The sequence below is a fragment of the Arachis hypogaea genome, chromosome 19 (genome assembly GCF_003086295.3).
Source record: "Arachis hypogaea cultivar Tifrunner chromosome 19, arahy.Tifrunner.gnm2.J5K5, whole genome shotgun sequence".
NCBI lineage: Eukaryota > Viridiplantae > Streptophyta > Magnoliopsida > Fabales > Fabaceae > Arachis > Arachis hypogaea.
Window position 1 is genome coordinate 33,084,311 of NC_092054.1, and position 13,473 is coordinate 33,097,783.

A 13,473-nucleotide genomic window follows, 5' to 3' on the forward strand; every position below is an offset into this window, starting at 1 on the left:
TTCACATAAACACACAAGATTTTTTATTTTTTAAATTCCAAAATGTTAACATAAGATCAAAATTTTTGTTTATTTAACATGTACAAGGATTTTCTTAAAACAAAAAAAAATTATTATTGTTTTTTTTCTTTCATTGGAATTATTTTGACTCTCAAGTTACATTAACCAATGTACTCCAAAAAACAATAGGCATATACAACAAATTCGCATAAAATATACAAGAATAATCCATTTGCATTAAGAAATAAACATCTATATGCAAACAAAACTTTCACCGCATATCTTCTCATCCTATTGAGCTTAATTAATGCTTAAATCCACAATGTTGCCATCTAATTGATTAAAATGATCATTGATGTAGGAGCATGGGGCATTAGAACCTCCTTCACCCATTGATGACTCCATCAAAAGTACCAATAGCATGCCTTCAACACCAACCATGGTAATGAGCTTGGGATAGCAACAGTGGTGCCTCCCTCAATGATCACGAGACAACAGCTGCAGCAGTGGTTCTCGTGTCATGAATCAGAGCGACAGAGGAAGCACAGGAACGTGAATGAAACGCACGGGGTGCGGCGTTCTGCTGCGTTTGCACGGGGTGCAGGGAACAGCGACATTCTCAGAAAGAAAGACACCTCTCCACAAAGCTGTCTCCGACGATGATGGTGAGTTGTGGATGTGGACCGGAGAGAGATTGTGTAGGCTATGCGGCAAACATTGGAAATGAAGTTATGGTGGGATTGGGATTACCCGTACTTAGTGTGAATGTGTTTATGTGCTAATTCTAATTTTGATTTTACCTTCTTTCTTTAATCTTTTGTTTACGTTGTTTATTATATGCGTTGTTCTCTTATACTTTCTGATCTCAAAAAAATATAATCCAAGCTTCGCTTTACCTCCTTGATAACATTCTTCCCTGATGGATTACCATGTGTTCATAACACGCAGCGAATGAAAAGAAGGTAATTCTAAAGATCTATTTTGTGCTTAAATTTTATTCTAGAAATATATAGATTAGATCTAAATACCTTTAGATACTTTAGTAAAAATTTTATTCTTCGATTGTACGAAGACTCTATGTGTATCCACACCGAGACCAATCTTTGCTGTCAACTCCTTGACCAATGGACATCTGATTTAAATTGAGAAACCTCTTGCAACTCTTTGTACACCATAAAATTCTTCTCCAAGAATCAGGCTCACGTGCGTTTATGTGTGTAGAGGTAAAGGAATAAAATCCTTATGTTTTATTCTCATCTCCGTCACCTTCCTTTACTTTTGGCATACATATATATAGTATGAGATTTGTTACTGATTTTAAATTTGAATCTCAATTCAAATTTAAATCATATCTTAAAATTCTAAATCTGAATCCTTCAAATTTATGAATCATATCATAACTCAATTTGAAACAGAATCAGTTAGGATCTCATCCAAATTTAGAATTCAAATTTAGAAATAGAATAACTAATTATTCTCAAATCTCATTTAATATTCTCAATTATCATACTATTATTATATTCGTGGTGCTAGCAAAAAAATATAATAATATTCCATCTGAATTAATATAATTATTTATTTGATCAAATCAAAATAATAATTAAATAATTCTACAGCAAAGATTAGAACACTCGTTAGTGTGTGACTCCATAGGTTCAATACTAAGCAGGTAGTAAATTAGTCATACTAAATTTACTAATCAAGGTTGGCGTCTAGCAACACTCCTTAACGACCCGATAGTATGAAGTAATATATTTTTACTAAGAACCTTAGAAGAACAAAGTATAATTCCTTCCATCTTTCCAGCTCTTGGTTAACCCTTAGAGTATAGTTTAATTGTCAAACTCTAACTTGTTACCATTATTATAATGAACTGTGAATGACCTAAGAAACTCATTTCTTCATTCATTCAATCCCCTTGGCCAAGGTTTTATTCATCTCAGTCATTATAATCATAGAGCTCAAACTCTTTACCGAGAGTTGACGGATTCCTTATTGACTAATCATTAATTCTACAAGTATTTAAATCATACCCAATATCCATTCAACTAGCACCCTAGGGTATTAGGTATCTGGAATCAAAGTATAATAAATACATTGTTAATTACTATGACAGTCACAGGTCAAAGGAAACTCTATTACTATGTTCATCTTGAGAATATCCTATTGACAAATATACGATAATTATAACCATTAGGAATTCTCAGAGTGAGTCAGTTCAATGATCATATCTCTATATGTACCATCTATATATATAATTTAATAAATGAGATCTATTAATCTTCATCCAATGAAGACCATTATATATATATTGATCTTTCCGGATTATTAATGTCCTTTTTAATAATCCTATGACCAAGAACAATTTAGATTAAATTATAAAAGATTTATCTTTCAATATTATGATCATTATCACAATGATAAATCTCTAAATTTAATCAAGAACCTTATTATATTAACATTTTAATATAATAACAATAATAAATTATTTAACATATAATTGATTGAATTGTGGTCATACTCCTTATTCCCAACATTCCCATCCAATCTGAATTCCAATCCTTTAACACGACACCCCATATCTCCCGTGATAAACCACATGAAAAAAAAAAGATGATAAACTGATTCAATAAGACAGTCACACAGAACACAATTTGTCATAGAGTAATAAATGATACCACATCTACTTTCTTTATTTCTAGTGTTTCATTTCTCAAGTGTTACCAATCAAGTCAATAATTTTACTCGTGGAGGAACCATACCTTTCTGTAAAATTTTCGCATATGTCTCCATCTCTTTTTTTTTTTGTTTTTTTTTTCTTGTAATGCCAAAAGTTATCCCAAACAATGCATCATCCGTTTTGACAATAGTCTGGCCTAATATTATACCATTATTAACGTTGATCACTTATTTTTAAATACAAAATTATTAAACACTTAATTAACAAACTCAGCTTTGTAAATCCTATACGGTTGCAACCATTGTCCCTCTAAAAGTACGCATGTGAAGTCCAATATAGTTACATTCACTACAGCAGATGCGGAGCTTAGCAGCGGAGAAACAACAGCCCTAGCCAAAAACGCCGCTAGTTTAGAAGATCCCGGCAGAGATCCGCGGCAGTCTGGCAGGTACCGCTAAACCTCCCTGGATATCGGCCGTGTAATCCGAACCGCTTCGAATTTGGTGTATATATCTTCAACTAACCATCCTGATTTCATTTAACCTCTTGGCGCGAATGAAAGCACGAGCAGAGGTGCGAAGAGCACCCAACCTCCCTCTGGCGCAACCTACCCGCGAGTACACCCAGAAACTCCGCTAGGTGAGTTTCAATTCCTTAATTCAATTCCCCCTTTTACTTTACTGCCATTAATTGAAACCCCCCTCCCCCCAAATTTGCAGAAACCCGTCACTTCATTTTGGTAGCGCGCCAAACACGAGCGGGAGCAGAGCCGCGTACCATCTGCTCCACCCGGCGCTTCCGTGTTCGCCGTCGAATCGCGCGGCGGCCAACCGTGGTTCCATCACCGGCGACGAAGTTGAGCATCTCATCGGTAGTGCGTGAAACCCCGACACCGTCCTCCACCGTGCGCGAATCCTAGCTATCGCTGCCTCCCCCTTTCAGCGGTTTGTTCTTCCACATTGAGCTTTTCTTCTGGTTTACATTATTGGTTCAGAGTTCTGAACATGTATTTGTCTATATCTTCTATAAATTGTGGCTAATTGAAGCAGTTTCGAGTTAGGGATTTCATTCAGTGCGATTAATTAGCAGATTGCAAGTTTATCTTCAAAAAGATAACAAATATTAGAGTATAATACCTCTGTTCATTGGTTTGATTTAATTATACGGATTCTTTGATGCTCATTTGATTGTTCATTGTTGCTTTATTCCTCCCCTTTCTCTTACGATCGATCATCAAATTTATATTGCCTTCTTAAACCGGCTGCAATTAGTTGTACTTGAAGGGTAATCGTGTGAGTTGGATTGAATCAAGCAATATTTTGGATGAGAGAAAAGAAAACCCCATTAGCCTTTGAACCATCACTGAACCCCCTCCCTGTGCATGCTGCTTTTAAACTGTGAAATTAAATAAACTAATCTAGTTACAAGGTTTTGGGCTAATCCTGATATATAGATGCAAAGTGGTTGTCATCATTCCTTTTAGGTGCGTGTACAGAACTGGAAATATGTACAAACGCTACAGTTTTCATGATGATCTCCATTGTGCTCTTTGCATTCTATTCTGCATCTATGGTCTGCCTCTAAGCTTGGAAATTTGAATCCACTATGATAAATTTTATTTAGTAATATTGCATCCATTCATCTTTTGCATATGTGAGTAGTGGAATTGATCATTCTCCTAGTTAGGAAAGGGTTATGTAAGAAGGATTTGATCCTGATGTAACCATAATATTGTCTATGTGTTATAACCAATACTTACCTGCATTGACAACGTCTCACCACTGCATCTTTTGCCTATTATTAGTAATATTAAATTGGAATAAGCAATATTATGTGAGTTTTGAAAAATGTTGGATAACTGATAATATAGTATATTTGGTGACATTCTAATTTCCAAAAACTCTGACTAATGAATTAACTGTTGAGATCAAGAGGAGTTACTAAGTTATAACAAACATATAGATACATGAGTCTTTATTCCATTTTTAGTTGGACTGATTGGTACTTGTTATGTTCAACAGATTTCAACAGAATAATTAAAACATTTATTCATTTATTATATATTTCTCTGCCTGTGCCTGGACGGAAGAATGAACGAGCTAAGTTTTATCTAGCTGTGGTCTATAGAAATACTCCATGTTATGTCAGTCGTTGATTCATATACTCAGACATAGCTGCTGGTTTCACCCTACATTTTTATGCTGTCTCATTTTGTCTGCTGTTATGCCATAATACAAGCTGCAAGGCCTAGTTTCTACTATATATTATTATAAAAGGAAACAAATCAGAGAGAGATAGAGAGGGGGCAGATAAATCAGAATATATATGATAGTCTCTTTATGTTTACATGTCACTAGAAGAGAAGCAATTGTTAATCACATATTATTTCATATATGTCTCCTATGAATGGATGATTGACCATTCTTTTAGTTTATATATTAAATAAATTAAAACAGTATGTAACTATGTATACATAACGATTAATCAACGAGGATAAAATGCACTTAGAGTTTTTAAGTAATAGTAATAGTAGGAAGTGAAATTTGAGTTAATAAATATCAATTAGAGATATAATTATTTATGTTCTTATTTTAATTAGTTTAATTTTTTTAAAAAAAATAATTAGAGGTTTCCTTTGTATTATTATTTATGTGAAACTTGAAATTAGTACTTAATTAGTTTCCGCAGTTAGCTAGCTTGGCTGGTTTATATACTAATTATTGATAGAGAACTTGGTTTACATAAGATAGGATTTTGGTCAATTTTCCAAGTATGAAAAACAATGGAGATATTATATATGGACTCTGCGTGTTTACTTATAAAGTTTCATTTTTTTTAGAATTCTTAGTTACTAAGTTTAGCTTTTGTGCTTTGTTAATCACATTTTTATTTCCTCTTGCTCTGTTTAAGACCTTAGCACAAAAAAAAAGTGCTCTGTTCAAGACCTTACTGAGTTTCTCTTTTTTGTTACTTCATTGACCGAGTTTGTTCCCTAAAATTGTGTTGGGATTCTAGCACTTATTATTTTTCAAATTGGTTCATGATTACTTTGATTTGTACTATTTGGTTCGCTTTAGTATTAATCTTTGTTTTGGTAATATAAAATGACTAGTAGAGATGTTTATGTAGCCTTAAAATAAGTTGATAGTGAGGAACTTTTGAGGGGTTGGTCTAAAAATAACACAGCAAGATGTATATAATATGACTAGTGGAGCTGTTTTAGGGTATACTAATCAAATTGTGTTCACTTTTATGACCAAGTGTTGTCGTTTTTCCAATGGTGTAGTTGAGGATAGTGCAGCGGTATGCTACTTTCAATGAAATATTTTACATCAACTTTGGTTGATATTAATATATGCACCATGATATAATAAAGCTGCCGATTAGACTTCTTACTATATTTTTCGTTACAGTTCTCATATCAGGAACCTTGATTTATCTCACTGACATGTATCGTTAATGTATATATAAAAATGATCATAAATGAAACATAAATAATGATGTATCACTGAAAATCTAATAAATAAGGATACCGAAAAATGAAAAAGCAACTTGGAAGATGGGAAACAAGTGCTGGAGGTGTGGGAAGAGATGCTCACCAAAACATTTTTCAATTTATTTCACTCTCGACATTAACAGATTCAAAGGCTTTGTTGTTTTTTTCTGCACTGTGATCTGTTATTTATACTTTTGTGTTTTATATCTTTACACTCTAACTTTTTTTCCTGCCCCTTTTTTTTAAGGAAGCTATTCTTTTCCATTTCATTTTTTGGCTTCGGAACCAAAAATTTTTTCTTCCAGTAATTTCTTAAAAGTGCAGAATTAGACCATGAGTAAGCAACCTTCCTAATACCATTTATATTCTATCTATTATCCCGAATACAAGTACCTTTATCTATGTTTCATTTCCGGGTTATTCTCCCGTTCTTTCTTTTGTATTACTTACTGAATTAATATCGAATATTACTCTCCCGTTATGAAGATTTAATTATTAAAAAGGATCTTTACTACTAAAATTATTAAAAAGGACTAAATCTTTTTATAATATTTAAGAAGAAGAACCAAATCTTATTATAAGGAAATAAATATATTGTTAACTATACTTTTATTTAATTTTTAAAATCTTTAATATATGTTGTTTGATTCTTAACGCTATACAGATATGTATGAATATTCACTTGAGATTAATTAGTTAATTACTTTTAAAAAATTTACTCTAAAAGATTGTCAGGGAGATTTGATTATTAAAATATTAATATTTAACTGTTTATTTATCTTTTTTATAATTTTTATATTAATTATTTTTATATTTTTAAAATTTTTAGTAATTTTATTATTTATTTATTTATTTATTTATTTATTTATTTATTACTTTTATGATCTTTTGTCTTTTTTTTTTCGTTGGGTAAAGATCACAAAAAAAATATTATAAAAGATTTGATTCTACATGTTAAACATTATAAAAAGATTTAGTCCTTCTTAATAATTTTGGTATTAAAGGTCCTTTTTAATAATTAAATCTTCCTAACGGTTCTTCAGAATAATTTTCCCTTTAATATATCTCGTTGGACAGTTCGTCCGAAATTTTTTTTTATTTTCTATTTGTATTTCCTTATTAAAGTTTTATTCATTCGTTTATATGAACATCATAAAAATAGATATAGATAAGAGTTGGATCTCAAGGCCACGAGGTAGTGTCGAATACAAGGCCGGGTTGAACAAATTTTTGGATTTTGCATTTGCAAATGCATCATCCGATGGGATGATACATTGTCCATGTCCTTCGTGTGGATTCCGGCTATTCCAAACTAGAGAGGATGCTTACGATCACTTGCTGTTAAAACTGTTTCCTGCTAAGTATACCTTTTGGTTACATCACGGGGAGAGACGCGTAGGAGAGAGTTCTACTGAGACACAAGAAACTGACCCTGGTAGCGTCTACCGAGATCCAATGCGCGACATGGTTCGTGAGGCATTCAACTTTCCAGGTTCTGTTGTCGATGAAGATGACTCGAGCAATAAAGATTTTGAGGGGGATGCCGAAGAGTTGCCTTATTTGTACAGCGAACCTAGTCAGGCGGCCCGTCATTTTGATGAGCTGCTTGAGGATGGAGAGCAGGAATTGTATCCGGGTTGTGCGAAATTCTTGAAGTTGGCTTTCTTGGTCAGGCTATACCATATAAAGTGCATGTGTGGCATGAGCGACAAGGCATTCAGAATGATACTAGAGTTACTGTGTGAGGCCTTTGAGCATGCAAAGATTCCAGCTTCACTGCACGATGCCAAGAGGATCATACGAAAGCTCAGTTTTGCTTACAAGAAGATAGATGCATGTCCGAATGACTGCATGCTATATCAGGGCAGCGATCAAGAACTATCTAGGTGCAAGATATGTGGGACCTCGAGATGGAAGCAAAAGACTAGGAGGAATTCCATTGTCCGGATCAATGTGGTTGTTAAGAAGAAAGGGAAGCCGCAGGCGACGAAGGTTCTTCGGTACTTTCCCCTTGTTCCACGACTGCAGCGGATGTTCATGTCCAGTAAAACATCTGTTGACATGTTGTGGCACAAGAAAGGTCCTAACTCGGATGGTTTTTTGAGGCATCCACGAGACGGAGAGGCATAGAAGGCATTTGATAGAAGATATACTCACTTCAGTGGCGATCCATGCAGCGTTCGCTTAGCCTTAGCTAGCGATGGCTTTAATCCCTTCGGAAATCTCAGCTCAAGGTACTCGATCTGGCCCGTGATTCTCATCCCCTACAACCTGCCCCCATGGAGTTGTATGAGACCTAGCTCTTTCTTGCTGTCTATGATTATCCCCGGTCCCAAGATGCCTGGTAATGACATAGATGTCTACTTACAGCCGTTGATAGATGAGTTGAAGCAGCTGTGGGGTGGTGTTGATACGTACGACGCTAGCGAGAAAAAAACATTCAAGCTGCATGCTGCGTTGATGTGGACAATCAGCGATTTTCCAGGGTTGGGCAACTTATCTGGGTGGAATACGTACGGTGGGAGAGCATGTCCTACGTGCAACCTAGATGCCGAGTCAAATCGACTCATGTTTAGTCATAAATGGTGTTTCATGGGTCATCGGCACTTTCTGAATCAAGGCCACAAATTTCAGCAGGACCGGGTCAGATTTGATGGGAAGGTAGAGGTCAGAGGTTCGCCTGTAACATTGTCGGGTGGAGATATTTTGAGACAGTTGGATAATGTGCATGTCAAGCTTGGCAAGGTGCAAACGGAAGCCGGTAAAAGAGCGCGCAGACAACAGGCTACATTACAAGATGAGTCTCCTTGGAAAAAAAGGAGTATATTCTTTGAACTCCCATATTGGGAGTATAATTTGTTGCGTCACAATCTGGACGTGATGCACATAGAAAAAAATGTGTGCGACAACATTATCTACACGATACTGAACGATAGTGGTAAATCCAAGGACAACCTCAAAGCTTGAAAAGACCTCCAGCTGATGGGAATTAGGCATGAACTCTGGCCACGAGAAGATGGAAAGTATCCCACTGCAATATTCTCTATGTCGAATTCACAGAAGGATGTTTTTCTTAGGAACTTAAAGAATGTGGTCTTTCCAGATGGTCATTCAAGCAACATATCTCGCTGTATTGACCTACAACAGCGAAAAATATCCGGCTTGAAAAGTCACGACTCCCACATTCTCATGGAACATCTTCTCCCAATAGCTATCAGGAATGTATTGGAAGCCCCAGTGGCAGTCGTCCTGGCTGATTTGTCAACTTTCTTTAGACGACTATGCAGTAAATCTATAGACCCTGAACAACTTCCTCTCCTACAGGAACATGTGATCCTCACTCTTTGTCAAATGGAGATAATTTTTCCACCATCTTTCTTCACAGTCATGGTACACCTAACCGCGCATCTGGTCGAAGAGGTACGCCTAGGGGGCCCGGTCCATTATAGGTGGATGTATCCAATTGAAAGGTAACTATAAGACTAATTTTACATTTGAGTTATTTCATAAGCTAACAACCTAACACATATCTCGCTCGTAAAGGTACCTAGGTCGTCTTAAGCAGTACGTGCGTAATAGGGCAGCACCGGAAGGATCAATTGCAGAGGGCTACTTATCCGATGAGATTCTCACTTTTTGTTCGAGATATCTAGATAACATTGAAAGCAGGATCAATCGACCATTGCGTGTTGATGATCGACCGAGCGAAGATGCGACTAATAACGCGACAAGCATGTTCCCACTGATTGGCAAAGCGGTAGGGGCTTTCGAGAGTTTGAATCTTTCACCAACCGAGAGACTTCAAGCACATCATCACGTATTGGTCAATTGCGCAGGTGTGGAGAATTTCTTAGAGTAAGTGCAGTTATTACACTTAGAATCATATTGTACTCGAAGGCAATATTTGTTTATACCTTTAACAGTAGATCCACATGGTATGCTCAGGGATTTTAGGGCTAGTAGAAAAAGACAGCTACGAAGTATTGGCAAGAGAAACGAAGCCTACATTGACAGGGTTGTCCATAGAGAATTCACCGAGTGGTTCAAGAATGAGGTGAATCTTCTGTATGGCTCTTCCATTTATAGTTTCGTTAATATCTTGCCTCCTGCCACTCAACCTTGATAATCTTTATTTCATTGGTAGATACCACTAGGAAGTACGATGCACCCGAGAGAACTGCAGTGGCTCGCATGTGGCCCCAATATTCAGGCAAAGCACTTTAAGGCATACAATGTCAACGGATTAAGGTTTAGAACCCTATCAAGAGAGGATGGAATGAGAACCCAGAATAGCGGGGTTTGTGTCTCTTCTGACACTAGAAGTTATGCAAGCGCTCGTGACAGTAACATGGCTGTTGGTGGCGTCTCCTATTATGGAACATTGGTAGATATCATCGAGCTGAATTACAGTGGGCAATTTTCTGTGGCCTTGTTTAGATGCATTTGGGCAGACACCACGTTCGGTAGAGGCATAAAGCAAGACATTTTGGGACACACCTGTGTTAACTTTAGCAATCCGATTCACACTGGTGATCGTGAAGATGACGAGCCGTACATTCTTGCTTCCGAGGCTCGCCTTGTATACTATGTGGACGATGAAGTCGATAAGGAATGGAGCGTAGTGGTCCATGTGAAGCCAAGAGATTTGTTTGACATGGGTGAATACAATGAACACTGTGAGGTCGAACTTTCCCTCCAAAAAAGTCTGACTGATTTGTCTAAGCGTGATGTTGAAGGTATCTCGTTGACAAGGGATGGCAACTTAGAAGAACCCACGCCTGACACAATCAAAACCGGTGAAGACGCTGCTGATTCCTAGATATATTTGGATAGCAATATATGACATGCACACTTGTACCTTTCCCCTTATTATACTCTTGAAATTTCATTTATAAGCAAATAGGATAATAATAAAAATCAGTCGTCTGGATCGACTTTGATCTTATTTAATTTTGCCTTTTTTAAGTGTGTGTATCTTGAGATTTAATATGCAAGACCTGTATACTTAGAGTACTCTTGCTCACCCTTTTATGTGTTGGGACTAAGCAGAGAAATTGGAAGAGAATGACCTCTTTATGTGTGCCACCAGCTTTTTTTTTCGTCCGCTCGATGCAAGAGGCATCTCCGTTCTCTTCACTTGAGCACGCAATTTCATTCGCTCGAGATTTATGGTTCAACAATTTGCCTATTAGATCATGGTTGGATGCATTCTCTGCACATAGGCACATAGGTACAACTATTAGTAGGGCACCTACTGAACTAATTTCGGTACGTATCCAAACTGGCTAACCAATCAAAGGTTCTATAACCATAACCATAAGACAAAGCCAACTATCGGATGATTTATACAACTCTGAATGTTGTAGGATTTGTGTCAATTTGGAGCGAAGTACCGGAAGAAATTTGGCTTCGAATTCTTTACGACTACAGATCTTAAACATTCCCATAAAATACTGGAGGAGGTCAAGGTATAAAATCAGCTAATTAAATGTTATTATTGTTATTGTTACTTATAATATTTTGGACATCACTTTAATATTTTGCAAGATATTAAGGCTCAATGAATGTTAACATATATATTATTGATTTTAAAAAAAGTAAAATCAAACTATATATAGATAGAGAGAGAGTACAGTTGCATGCTAGGGATAGGATAACTGAAACAATAAATGGTTTGAATATATAGATATAATTTCTTTTCATTCTATGTTAAATATACATACTCCCATAAGTTCCTATTTAGGTCTCACTAAGTTATTAAAATTTTTTTTGATAAAATATTTATTTTTCTTGTGTTTAATAAATTTCAATAGCAAAAATAAAAATACTAAAAAAATAAGAAAATATTTTTTTAAAAGTTATAATTTATTATTTTAATTTTGTTACATAAAAAATTTTTAACATAACATATGAACAAAAAAATTATTTTTATATTATTCTATCTAACATAATTGTTAAATAAAAAAGTATTTTTATACGAGATATTTAAATATAATTTTTTTCATTTAAAAATCACTTAAAATAATTATTATTTTGTAGAAGTTCACCCAAATAGATCCTAAGCAACACTCAAAATCATATTACGAATAGAAAGTTGTCTTATATAACGATTTTTGGGTCATTGATTGATGCTAATAAACGCATCAACCTTTTTCTTTGAAAGATATTAATCACTATATATAATATTGAAATCACAAGAGATAGAGAATAATAACACATGTACTTTATTAGTTTAATTACCGTTTTAATTTTTGTGATTCTTATATGATTTTTCATCATTATGACAGATGCGATAAGAATCATTTTCGGCTATGTGCTGTGATTGCTATGAATGATCTCCTTCATAAAGCATCTATATTTTAAGCAAAATCTTTTTTTCTTGTCTCGTTCTTTATTGTATTTTTGAGAAAGCATACCCTAATAAATATTATCAGGTTAAAAGATAAAACTTTGGGATGAATCTTGCTGAATTGAGTCAACAAATTCCCTCCCCATGAAGACTTTCAGATTACCCTATGTAATGTCTTCCTAGTTTGTTGGAATGCCTAATTGTTCTGATGATTTTTTTGTTCTGATTTAGGCTCGATGCGAGAACAATATCTTGGTTGAACTGGATTTTGCGGCCCGAGAGAAATTCTATTTCATAGAAAGATGACTCACGAAACTCTGGGAACATAAGTCTAACAGGCCTTGTAGAATATGGCAGCCAGACCATGTTCTCTATAAAATTTAATAATGTTATTCAAATCGTTTTGTTGCGATGTAACTTTCAGAATTATCCCAAGAGGAGCTTCAAGAAGAAACAGAAGATTTAGGGGAGGTAGTTCCAGACTCACTGGAATAAGAACTCGTGCCCAGCAACAGTTCGGACGAGGTTGTTTGGACCGGTGATAAGGCTACCATGAGAAATTATGACCTCAATAAAACACCAGACGAGAACCAGATAGAATGATCCATCTCTACCCTGATTTCTTCTGCTGGTGTTTTTGTCAAATAATGTGACTCATTATTTGCTTAGTTTAATCCTAGTTATGTTTTCGTTGTTATGTCTAGTTGTTTTCCTCACTTTTTGCACGGAATTCAATTTGGATTCATTTCAAACACAAAGATATTTAGCTGACTTATTCAATATTTTTTTGGTACCTTTTTATTACTTTTACTATGGTTAATTTTTTATTGCCTACTTGGTGTCAGCTACTCGAAGAATTTGTGGTGAAAATTATCTTTCCAACAAATATAAGGTGTAGAATTTCCATTCTTGAATTCACTGCCAATATTCAATTAAATAAAGGTCTGG

At 35.2% G+C, this 13,473-nt stretch overlaps 1 protein-coding gene across 1 annotated transcript; it reads left to right on the forward strand.

The window, feature by feature from the left end:
* The first annotated feature begins 7,319 nt into the window (after positions 1–7,319).
* Positions 7,320–8,306, forward strand: LOC112778223 (uncharacterized). Its single transcript, XM_025822569.1, has one exon. The coding sequence runs from the start codon at positions 7,320–7,322 to the stop codon at positions 8,304–8,306; it is 987 nt and encodes a 328-aa protein (XP_025678354.1).
* The last annotated feature ends 5,167 nt before the right edge of the window (positions 8,307–13,473 follow it).

Coding starts and splice junctions, on each gene's coding strand:
- LOC112778223 (XM_025822569.1), top strand. CDS start 7,320: ATGAACATCATAAAAATAGATATAGATAAGAGTTGGATCTCAAGGCCA.